General features: G+C 39.9%; 1 protein-coding gene and 1 long non-coding RNA gene across 2 annotated transcripts; both read left to right on the top strand.

The window, feature by feature from the left end:
- The first annotated feature begins 4,632 nt into the window (after positions 1-4,632).
- On the top strand, positions 4,633-5,973 carry LOC133744956 (serine carboxypeptidase-like 31). Its single transcript, XM_062172974.1, has 6 exons — positions 4,633-4,763; positions 4,916-5,011; positions 5,147-5,252; positions 5,398-5,455; positions 5,552-5,652; positions 5,950-5,973. Exons 1-6 carry the CDS (start codon positions 4,633-4,635, stop codon positions 5,971-5,973), a joined length of 516 nt encoding a protein of 171 aa, XP_062028958.1.
- Positions 5,974-8,396: 2,423 nt separating this feature from the next.
- On the top strand, positions 8,397-11,467 carry LOC133741858 (uncharacterized). The gene is made up of 3 exons (XR_009862186.1): positions 8,397-9,124; positions 9,679-9,755; positions 11,272-11,467. It is a non-coding gene; the product is annotated as an uncharacterized LOC133741858 (long non-coding RNA).
- The last annotated feature ends 951 nt before the right edge of the window (positions 11,468-12,418 follow it).

Below are 12,418 nucleotides of genomic sequence, written 5' to 3'. Positions count from 1 at the left end.
AAGTAAATAACTAGAAAATACACTAAACTAACAAAGAAAGTATGGAGATTAACGCTATTAACATCGCATAAATATGCTCTTATCAACATCATTGGGGGACGCTCCAATGTCAGAACCAACTCCAGAGAATAGAGAGATCTCCATAAATTACACTAGTGTACATGAGATGATGGATAGAAATTCTATGGCGATTGATGATGCATTTGCATATCATATTGCAAAAGGAATTATAGAATATGATGATATCGAACCTCGCTCTGTTGAAGAATGTCAACGAAGAGCAGATTGGCCTAAATGGAAAGATGCGATCCAGGTTGAATTGGATTCACTAACAAAGAGACAGGTATTTGGGCCTGTAACGCAGACACCCCCAAGTGTAAAGCCTGTTGGCCATAAATGGGTCTTTGTTAGAAAGCGTAATGAGAAAAATGAGGTGGTAAGATATAAAGCCCGCCTTGTGGCGCAAGGTTTCTCACAACGCCCTGGAATCGACTACGAGGAGACATATTCTCCCGTAATGGACGTTATAACGTTCCGCTACCTTGTCAGTTTGGTAGTTTCCGAAAAACTTGACATGCAGCTTATGGATGTGGTTACAGCATATCTCTATGGGGATCTAGATTCAGAGATATATATGAAGGTTCCAGATGGACTTCAATTACCCAAATCAAGTGGCTCTAAACCACGGAGCGCGTTTTCAATAAGGTTAAAACGCTCACTATATGGATTAAAACAATCCGGACGGATGTGGTATAACCGTCTAAGTGACTACTTGATTGGGAAGGGATATATTAACAACGAAATATGCCCACGCGTGTTCATTAAGAGAACAAGTTCCGGATTTGCAATCGTAGCAGTTTATGTCGATGACATGAACCTAATTGGAACTCTAGATGAGTTGAAGGAAACTGCTAAATACTTGAAATCCGAATTTGAGATGAAAGATCTTGGGAAAACACGGTTTTGTCTCGGTTTAGAACTCGAGCACCGTAGTGATGGGATTTTGATCCATCAGTCTGCATATACTCAGAAAATCCTAAGGCGCTTTAATGAAGATAAAGCAAAGCCTGTGAGTACTCCCATGATTGGTCGTAGTCTTGAGCCCGGAAAAGATCCGTTTCGTCCAAAGGATGAGGACGAAGAACCATTAGAGGCCGAAGTGCCCTATTTAAGTGCAATAGGCGCATTATTGTACTTAGCTCAATGCACAAGACCAGACATCTCTTTTGCAGTGAACTTGTTAGCTCAACATAGCTCTGCGCCAACACGCCGCCATTGGATTGGTGTAAAGACAATCTTTCGATACCTAGGAGGTACGATTGATATGGGCCTATTCTATCCCTACAGAGAGAAAAGGAATGACGGAAAGTTGGGATCGGACCCCAAAAGGCAAAAACGCCCCCGTCCATGTTGCCGCCGCCGGCGCCGCCGCCAATCATGGTGGCCGGCGTCCTCCTATCTCCCTCCATCAAAACGACAATGATGTCTTGATGGGTTTTGCTGATGCAGGGTACCTCTCTGACCCTCACAAAGGTCGCTCCCAAACTGGTTATGTCTTTACCATGGGAAGCACTGCGATATCTTGGAGGTCTACGAAACAGACCCTTGTTGCTACTTCCTCGAATCATGCAGAGATTATTGCTCTACATGAAGCCGTTCGTGAATGTATATGGCTAAGGTCTGTGATTCAACATATTCAAGGAAGTTGTGGTTTGAAGTCTACCACAGATGAACCTACATGCATTTATGAGGATAATACAGCTTGTATTGAACAAATGAAGTTAGGTTTCATCAAAGGCGACAAACACCAAGCATATATCGCCTAAGTTCTTTTATAATCAGCAACAACAATCACTTCTAAAGATTGAAGTGAATCAAATCCGATCAGAGGATAATATAGCGGACTTATTCACTAAGTCGTTACCTAAATCCACCTTCGAGAAACATGTGAAGAGCATCGGATTGAGAAAGTTATCCGAACTCCCACGATTGTAGCAATCAGGGGGAGATATCGACATCAGGGGGAGTTATGATGTCTACATGTTCGATCTCGAAGAGTGAAGGACGTGTTGTGCTCTTTTTGTCCTTCGACCAGGGTTATTTTTATCCCACAGGGTTTTTGTTACCTGGCAAGGTTTTTAACGAGGCAACGGATGAAGCGTCACCACCAAGTTTGAAGCGGCACAAGGGGGAGTGTTGAAGGAATATCGATTTAGTGTGCCTTATCAAACTAGGAGTAGCAATAGAAGAGAAGGTTCTAGATTTCCCAATCCTACACGGATTGGTATTCCTTGCAACATTAGAACTAGCACTTTGTAATCCCTATATATAGGGCTCCTATTCTCAATAATAATATACATCTCTCTCTACAATTCTCTCTCGAATCTATTTTACTTAAACATATACTTCTAATAACTTCATTATTTTCTAGGTCCCCTAATACTTATTTCCATGCCACCGAAAATAAGAAGTATCAATATCTGAAGATGTCGTCATCACATTTTTAATTTTCTTTATGGAAAGGCCACTGCATCAAACATAACATGAGAAAAAAATTCAGAATTTTTTGCGATTTTTTGTTGGACCAATGACACACTGTATACTTTTAATAACTTTATTATTTTCTAGGTCATCCAATACTTTTTTTTCAAGCCACCGAAAACTTATGTAATGTCATATTGATAGCCAATCGGTTGAGAAAGGTGCTGCCATCAGTGATATAAAAACTGCTTTTGTTTAAAGAGTCATTTTGACTTAATATTAACTTACTTACTCCGCTAATAGATTTGTGAGCCTATTCACCACCAAATTTAATAATAAAATGTCACTTTTAATCTCAATGTAAGGGAAAAATTCACCAACGGTGTCTGGACATTTAGGGGACTTTCATAATGATACCTGAACTTACAAAGTTATCAATGTGATACCTAGACTCATTTTTTCGTATCAACGTCGTACCTATGACCAATTTCCGTAACGGCTCCGTGACGGAAATTGGCCGTAGGTATCACATTGATACGAAAAAATGAGTCCAGGTATCACATTGATAACTTTGTAAGTTCAGGTATCATTCTGAAAGTCCCTAAGTGTCCAGACACCGTTGGTGAATTTTTCCCAATTTTGCACGTGCGATGCACGTGAGTCACTTAATGAAGACAAAAGGACCGATTTACCCTCAAATTCTTTCTTTCTTTTCTTTTCTTTTTTTCTTTATTCTTCTTTCTTTCTTCTTCTTCTTCTTTTCTGGTTTCTTCTTCCCCTGATTTGAATCATCAAGATTCAAATCATCTTGCTCGTCCGATTCCCACCACCGATCGCCGATCAACCACCGCCGCTGCGTCTGAATCCACCTTCATGCACCACAGATGTTTCTGGTTCCCCCAACTTCAAATCCTATAGAAAATTGAAATTGTGCATTGAGGCTTCACCGCTCACTCCGAGTTCATCCTCGCCGCCGTCGCCAATGACTTGATCACAACAACCTCCACCACCGCACAACAACAACGTCCTCCGCTGCTTCTCGATTGGGTTTGGGGATAAGGACTGCTTCTTCCTCCACCGCTAGCGAAATCGTGGAGGCAAAAGGCCACATTCTAAGGACCACCGGCCGAAAGGACCGCCAAAGCAAGGTTTGCACCACCAAAGGCCCCAGGGACCGCAGCATCAGGCTCGTCGCCCACACCGCCATTCAATTCTACGACATGCAGGACCGGCTTGGATACGACCAACCTAGCAAGGTCGTCGATTGGCTAATCAAGAAAGCCAAGGCCGCAATCAACGAGCTCGACTAGCTGCCACCGTGGAACCCAAACTAAATTTATGTTCATACAACATTTTCTCCGACGATGCCGATATCCGCCGCGCAGGACACGCAGAACGTGAGCCTCAATTTCTCGATGGTGGAGGCTCCGAGTTCTTTGTCTACTAATCGGCGAGGCACAATGGTGGGTAGCAGCGGAGTGGTGAAGCTGGTGAATAAGAACAGCTCGAATTTTCTGCAGGTGAGGATGGTGTGGAGGCCGAAGTTGTTAATCTTTGTCTGCCTAAAATTGCCTCTGATCGAAGTTGGGCTAGAGGTCGAAGTTGTCGGCTAAACCGATGAAGTTGCAGGTGAGGATGGTGTGGAGGTGGTGTTGCATGTCGGGAACGAATGAGAGGATGGAGGGGTGGGATTGGAGCTGTGATTTGAGAGTGGAGGGCTGGCGGGGTCTGAGTTTCTGATCAATGGTGTATAAAAGGGGGTCGGAGGAGAGAACGAGAGTGGTGGTGGTCAAGTCATTGGCGGCGGCGGCGGGGATGAACTCGGAGTGAGCGGTGAAGCCTCAATGCACAATTTCAATTTGCTATAGGATTTGAAGTTGGGGGAACCAGAAACATCTGTGGTGCATGAAGGTGGATTCAGACGTAGCGGCGGTGTTTGATCGGCGATCGGTCACTACTAGAATTATGCTCATAGACATCACGACAATTACATCGGTGAGAAATACACGCGATGTAAAACAATGTCATTAACATCGATTCCTCAAAAACCGATTTCTATGAATATAACTAACATCGCTTTTTACTGTTGACTGATGTCTATATTTTGAATTAAAATTAGTCATAGACTTGAATGTCTTTTTCTTTTATCAGATGGCAAGGATTATGGGTGGCTATGATCCGTGTCTGGATGATTATTCAAGAAAATTCTATAACAGAGCAGATGTGCAAAAGGCCCTCCATGTTAGTAATGGTCCCCAGCTCAAGAACTGGAGCATCTGCAGGTAATTAATCCCATCTCCCTCGCACTATTTTGGACATAGCTAGCAACAATACTTAATTTGACCACGTTTGCCAAGATTGCTAGTTATATCCAGACTGCACTCAACAAGTGGCAATTTGCTAATACAATTTTGTTTACCTAATTTCGTTGCAGTACCAAAATATTTCATGAGTGGGTTGATTCAAAGCCATCTGTTCTTCCTATATACAAGAAACTCATTGCAGCAGGAATGAGAATATGGGTGTACAGGTACATTTAAACTTATTTATACATTTATGTTCCCTGCCTAATTAACATCAGTAATTTTGAGGGGATATATATTATACGATGAATTAATCTTAAACCACCTTAACTGATTATGGTTTTGTTTTATGGATAATTAAGTGGAGACACGGATGGAAGAGTTCCTGTGCTGTCCACGAGATATAGCATAAGTGCTCTGGGACTGCCTATTACAAAAGCATGGACACCGTGGTACCACCAAAAGCAGGTAATCAGCTTTAGCTAGCCTTAACAATGGAAATCACATGAATTTGATCTACATCAGTTCTACAAAACTATATACCAGTTCCATTAATTCTCTCAATTTAAGTCTAATCTTTATTTGTATACGGTTTGGTATATATGGTACTTAGGTGAATGGGTGGTTTCAAGAATATAAGGGGCTTACATTTGCTACATTCAGAGGAGCCGGCATGCAGTTCCTTGCTTCAAACCAAGCAACTCACTGGCTTTATTCACCTATTTTCTCCTTGGGGAATCTCTGCCTTATTTGACATATTACTTAAGGAGCTGAAACTCTTGCCTTTTCTCTACTTGATGAAGCAGCTAAAGTTACGCGGATTTATGATATTGCAAATGTTTCGTCCTCCATGAATCTTATTGAAAAGGTAAAACTTGTAGAACTTGTGATAGAGAAATATTAGAATTCATAATCTCTTAAACAGCTAGTATAATGTACTGCCAAGCTAAACTGTGCCCCAATCTCTTAAACAACAATTATTTATGTGAGTCGGTAATCATTTTCTTGTACTATGAAACAATGGCTAAACCTCCAGCTAGAAAAATTAAATTCCATCTAATTGATATATACATATTATGCAGGAGCATTAGAATGGGGCTGCTCCAGCTAGAAGTGTTCTGGCGTGGATCCTAATATAAATTTGAACGTGTCTTTATATGTGCAGGTCTTTCAACCTGTCTTTTGGTGAGGAATGTTACAAGCAAGGAGGATGGTAGTTATTACCACACATATGGTTCAGAAGTTTTGGTCACTAGCTTTGTGTATGTATAACTCTTTAAGTTCAACAAGAAGCTTATTAGTAGTTTTAGGTATTTTGATGCTTATAATTTTGCAAAACCTTTGGATGGTGTTCCAATTGTGATTGTTGGTTTGTAATTGAATTGAGTTCATATTGGTATCTTACCAATTTTCAATTTATAAAGGACATGATGTATATACGCGTATTTCAAATCAGTATTAAACTACAAAAACGATGTCATTAAAGAGATGATACATCAGATTGGAAACAAAAATCGATGTCTCTTTATTCAGTGCACATTGAATTATTACGTAAGAAACGATGTAACACAATCCAATGGACATCGAGTTATTAAGTAAGAAACGATGTAAAACAACTCAATGGACATCGACTTAATAAGTAAGAAACGATGTAAAACAATCCAATGGACATCGATTTATTAAATGAAAAACGATGTCTAGTATAAGTATGAACATCGGTGCCAACCTCAAAAACTGATGTTTAATAGAAAAATGGACATCGCTTCATAAAAGGAAACGATGTTTAATAGATTAATGAACATCGGTCACGTAATACAAAAGAATGTAGATTCAATCTTAAATAGTGTGATATATGGCAAGTACCCGTAAAACTTATAAACAGCAGGCAAACTTCAAAAACACCGATGTGTAAGAGAATGTAACACATCGTTTCTAGAATGAGTAACGATGTTAAAATGAATACTACTGCTGTTGGACCTATATTTCGTTAAGCATTAAATGCATAAATATGAAGGTTTAACAATATCTAAAAACACCAATTTGTGATCATAATAGCAGTTTAACATCGATTTTGGAACATAATCCGATGTTTATTATTATATGGGACATCGGTTTTTAACCGATGTCTATTTTTTTCCGATCTTTTACATCACCCACTAACACATGTGCACAAATTTTTTTTTACATCGGTTTCTGGCCGATGTATATGAGAAAAATTCTAGTAGTGGGTGGTGGGAATCGGACGAGCAAGATGATTTGAATCTTGATGATTCAAATCAGGGGAAGAAGAAACCAGAAAAGAAGAAGAAGAAAGAAAGAAAGAAAGAAGAATAAAGAAAAAAAGAAAAGAAAAGAAAGAAAGAATTTGAGGGTAAATCAGTCATTTTGTCTTCATTAAGTGACTCACGTGCATCGCACGTGCAAAATTGGGAAAAATTCACCAACGGTGTCTGGACACTTAGGGACTTTCAGAATGATACCTGAACTTACAAAGTTATCAATGTGATACCTGGACCCATTTTTTCGTATCAATGTGATACCTACGGCCAATTTCCGTCACGGAGCCGTTACAAAAATTGGTCATAGGTACGATGTTGATACGAAAAAATGAGTCCAGGTATCATATTGATAACTTTGTAAGTTCAGGTATCATTCTGAAAGTCCCCTAAGTGTCCAGACACCGTTGGTGAATTTTTCCCTCAATTTAATTATAAATTGCCCGTCTGCAGTCATATTCAGAGCTCTCTTCTCACGGCCTTCATCCGCGACGATTCTCTCTCTCCTCACAGCCTTCATCGGTGACGAACATGGCGACGAGGACGGCTCTGATGTCAGTTCCGCCGACGAGGTCGAAAAATCCACTCTCTGATCCAAACAACGAGTCAAATGTGAATGATCCAAACGCCGACCACATGGAGATCGAGAATTTGATGGAGGAAGATGACGGCAGTAGTGCTCTTCAATTCATCAATTTCTCTAGGCGTTTCATGACTAAACGCGTTGGTACATTCTCCATACGATGCCACTCTGTTCTTATTTATTAGACTCTTTAGTTTTGATTTTGGAAGAAACCCTCAAAGTTTGATTCCAGAATGCTCTTATGAAAGTTTCAATTTTGAACGCTCTGTACTTGGGAATCTATTTGAATCTCACTGTCCAGAATGCTCTTATGGACATGTAATTGGTTCTCCGCCGAAGAGGGGTGGATTTGGGTCTGATATATATGCAGGTAAAAAAAAGAGATCTTGAAGAAATAGAGGGTGTACGTGTGGTTGTAGGTCTGCAACTTGCTGGCATGTGGTGGGATAAATATGGTGGTGTGGTTCGGTGGGTGAGTAAAATAGAAATGGATTGAGTTGAGTGCTGGCGGTGATTGCAAGAAAAATAAGAGATGGATGGGGTGGCTGTTACGGTGAGGAAGAGAGAGCTAAGAGTGAGGTGAGGTCGTGGTGTTCATTGTGTGTGTAATAACCTGTTTTTTTTATTCAAAACAATTTGGTGGCAAACACCTTTGTTAAAAGGTAAGGTGTACCTTGATTCAAGGCCGGTTGTTCTAATCATCATACATGTCTGCATAATTGAAAGAAGCAGACAATTCTCTCTCTCTCTCTCTCTCTCTCTCTCGCTCGACCGAAACCGAAAAACAGAGCAAAGGCTCTTCGGTCTCTCTCTACCTCCACCGGCCACCAAACGGCGTCGAACCACTTCCTTTTGCTTCGTCTCAGCCTTGCGCAGCTGCCAGAGGCAGCCTTGCACCGTGACACGGCCACCAGCGGCGGCGGGAAGCTCCGCCCGGTTTGAGCTCGTTTTGGAACCAAGCTTGATATCTCAAGCTACCGGTCACCAATCCTCACCAAAATCCATCCACAAGCTCGCCTCAACTTCCTGAAGCTCCCAGAAGCAGCCTCACACGGTGGCGTGGCCCGTAGCAGTGGCTGCAAGTCAAACCCAACCAAGAACGAAACCGGAGCTATCGATCCGGATATCTCGAGCTACAGACCATCATTTCTTGTGATTCTTGAGCTGGTGAACTCAGATTGAAGTTTTGAACAACTTTCATGAAGGGATCGAAGCGAGAAATTGAAGTTTTTACGTCGGAATTCAAGCTCGCCGGATTCTGGAAATTTTCCGGCCACCGACGCTTTCGATCAAGATATCTCGAGCTGTAGAGCTTCGTTTTGAGTGATTCTTGAACCAGTGAGTTCGTCTTTAAGTTCTGAACAAGTCTCCTGAAGGAATCGCAGCGAAAGGAGGACATTTTTACGTTGATCGTAGCTTCGCCGGTTTCTGCAAATTCTCGCCGGTTTCTGGAAAAATTCCGGCCACCTCGACTGTTTTAGGTAATTTCAACCACTTCCGGTCATTTTCAGCTTACATGGTAGTTATGAAAGTTGTTAAGCATGATGAGAGGAAGAAGAGCAGCCCGGCCCCGACACCATTGGTGGTGGTCGGCGGCGGCTCTGCCACTAACTCCGGCGGCCCTTTCCGGCCACCTCCGGGGATCAAAAATATGGTTTCTGTACATTTTCAGATTCTATATTTCAATACGATCATTTTGGTATATTACACGTAATTTTTGGATATCGTATGATTAAGTTATGAATTTTTAAGTTTCGATCGATTTCGATCGTTCGATTTGTGATCTGTGAAGATCAGACCGTCTGATGGAATTGTAGATTTGATATGTTGATCGTATGACTGTCCCGATGACTTTGTGTGGTCACGGACGAAGATCCGACCGTTGGATCTTCGTATAATTGAGAAATGGTGATTCGGGAGGCGATTTGTGAGAATCCATCCGTCGGATTTTTATATAAGTTAGAATCCGACCGTCAGATTCCCGTATATGTGTGCTTTTGAGTTGTTGGCTAAGTTAAGATCATTATTGGATTAGGTGATCGATGGATTTATTTGGCGGACGATTCGTGAGATTGTTAATTGAGCTGTTAAGAAGACGCAGCTGGATCAGAGGTGAGTAAACCTCACGTGGTTCATATTACGAACCGAATAAATTTAATTACTTTATTTTGTCGTAATTGTGTGAAAATATTTATGAAATAAATATTTGTTTTAAATCATATGGGCTTGATCAACTACGGTCCATAGGTAAGTAAAATGTATTTAAACTATAAAAATGAATTTCACGATTTTATTGTGTGGACTATAGTTGGTATTAGTGATTATACCTGAGCGGATAATTACGTATATATATATTTATGTAGAATATATATATGGATGGTGTGGCATTGTGGTATGTGGATTATTGAATTGAATATTTACATATGTCGGAAACATATATGTATTGGTAGAATTGTTGTGATGCAAACAATATTTGTGAGTGAGTTCATATATTGTTTTTGGGTATGACTTTTCGGGAAACAATATGTCGTGGGAAATGGTATTTCTATTGTTTTGAAAAGTGTTTGAGGATTTGGGGAGTTGCAGGTTGTGATTTCTCCTTTTGGGTTGGGAAACATTTTCAGGTCCGGTATGACCATTTTAAATGTTTTAATCTGACGACCGGTGGTCTGAGGATTTGAGAGTCACAGGTTGTGATTTCTCCGTTTGATTTGTTTTAACATTTTGGGTCCAGTGCGACTCGCTTAAATGTTTTGATCTAAGGGTCAGGTTGGCCTAAAGATCCGGGGTTTGCAGGTTGCATCCTCAGGCAATATATCGTAATTACGCCTTTGGCCCGGTTAGTGATTTCGATCAGTTAGAGCTCTAGTCTGTCTGCCAACGTGTCCAGGTTGGACCGGATTTTCATAATGATTTGTTAGGTTAACATTTCCTATGATTTTGTCACGATGTGACTTGTAAGAGTCCTTTTGGTAAAAGGTGTTGAGTTTTGGATGGATTTATTAGTGTGAGTTGCTGATGTTTTTAATTAATTTCCTTGTTAATTCTTTTGTTTAAATTTCTATTCTTTTTCTCTTTTCTTCTTTTTCGGTTATATTGTTTATTATCTCTATTTATTTCCTTGATCATTTCTATGGTTCGATTTCCCGTTTATTTCTCGTTTTCATTTTATTGTTTGATTTTAATGTAATCTCCTGAACTAAATTATATGCAGGGATTACTAAGACTTCTGATTTTATGCGTGTTGGTTATTTCCTGAATTAATTTTCTATGCATGATTAATGTTCTTATTAGTTTAATTGGGAAGTGCAGTGATGGATGAGACTTGTAGAAAGTTGAGAAATATTATTCCGTATTGTGGGGATAAAGACATCTTGTTAAGAGTAGAGATGAGTGATTCATTTGATTTCTTTGTGTGTGATTTCAAATGATTTGGAGTTAATGATTTTGGTGATCGATTATCGAGATTGTGGTTTTCTTTGTGGATGTTGAAATTGTTGGTTGTTACTTGAGTTAAAAGTACTGTGTTATAATAAATCAACCATTCTTTCTTTTACTCATACTGGCTGTCAAAAGCTTACCGGGTTTTGTGTTGTTGCAATCCCGGTACACTATTCAAACGGTGTAGCGGATAATCCTACAGGACTGGAGAATTCAGGAAGGTGATCGAACCGTGTAGAGTAGCTGCTTTGTAATACTCTGATTTTCAGTTGTGAGGTTTGTTATGCTCATTAGAGCTTTACAATTTACTTTGTACGAGTGAGTTGTAATAATTAACTCGAGGTCTTCGAGTTTTGAATTTGAGCGTGAGTGGCGAGGTTGTTTCTGAGAAAAAAAAAAATTCAGAACGTTTATTTGTTTAAGTTGTTTAATTCATGTTTCGGATTTGAATTTGTTATTCAAAATTCGGGGCGTGACAGTGTGTGAAGGAAAAAGAGGATGAAATGAAATGATGAATAATAGTGTTACTATATATATGGCCTAATTAAGTTCCTGACCATGTTCATTGATCCCTAAACCTTGTTTTGACGGAGCTTTCTTGTTTGTATCTTAAATTCTTATTTGATTATCATTGTGATTTAAAGTATTAGCAAACCACACATAAGCTCTTGACAAAAGATAAATTCACAAATACATCCCTACAAGTTGATTTAGAGTTTATAAGGGCAAAATTTTACACATAAGGACAAGTTGTTATTTTGTTGCCATATGTCAATAAGACATTTACAATTCTAACCTTCATGCATGGACAAGTTGTTATTTTGTTGCCATGTGTCAATAAGACATTTACAATTCTAACCTTCATGATTAATGTCTTTAACCTTCATGCACTCGTGATCGTCTAATCCTGCTACTGCACTCGTCCAATCCTACTATTGTACTCACTGCACTCATACTCGTCCAAGGCTGGTACTACACTTGCACTCGTGTTTTGCTACTGCACTCGTCCAATCCTGCTACTGCACTCGTCAAATCCTGCTACTGCACTCGCTGCACTCATACTCGTCCAGCTCTGCTATTACACTTGTACTCGTGTTCTGCTACTGCACTGGTCCAGTTTGTCAAATGAAATAGCAATGGGCTATTAGGTGCAGACAGCACAATGATGCACAAAAACATATAAAACTCAGTTCACCAAACAATAACTAGTCACCTAAGTTGCAGAACTGAATCAATAAGAGAAAGGCACGCATAATAGAATCACTTCTATCTCTAAAATAGAACAAAAAGAAACTCATCTATAGTTACATATATGCTCTGTTATTTACGAATAC

This window comes from Rosa rugosa, chromosome 4 (genome assembly GCF_958449725.1).
Source record: "Rosa rugosa chromosome 4, drRosRugo1.1, whole genome shotgun sequence".
Classification (NCBI taxonomy): Eukaryota; Viridiplantae; Streptophyta; class Magnoliopsida; order Rosales; family Rosaceae; genus Rosa; species Rosa rugosa.
The sequence above is the reverse complement of the archived record's forward strand: the minus strand, read 5'-3'. Positions and strand labels throughout refer to the sequence as shown.

Bases quoted from the DNA above. Each gene is read 5' to 3' on its own strand.
- LOC133744956 (XM_062172974.1), top strand. From the start codon at position 4,633: ATGGCAAGGATTATGGGTGGCTATGATCCGTGTCTGGATGATTATTCA. The intron at 5,012-5,146 runs GTACATTTAAAC...TGGATAATTAAG, and splicing joins ATGAGAATATGGGTGTACAG to TGGAGACACGGATGGAAGAG. The intron at 5,653-5,949 runs GTAAAACTTGTA...TTATATGTGCAG, and splicing joins CCATGAATCTTATTGAAAAG to GTCTTTCAACCTGTCTTTTG.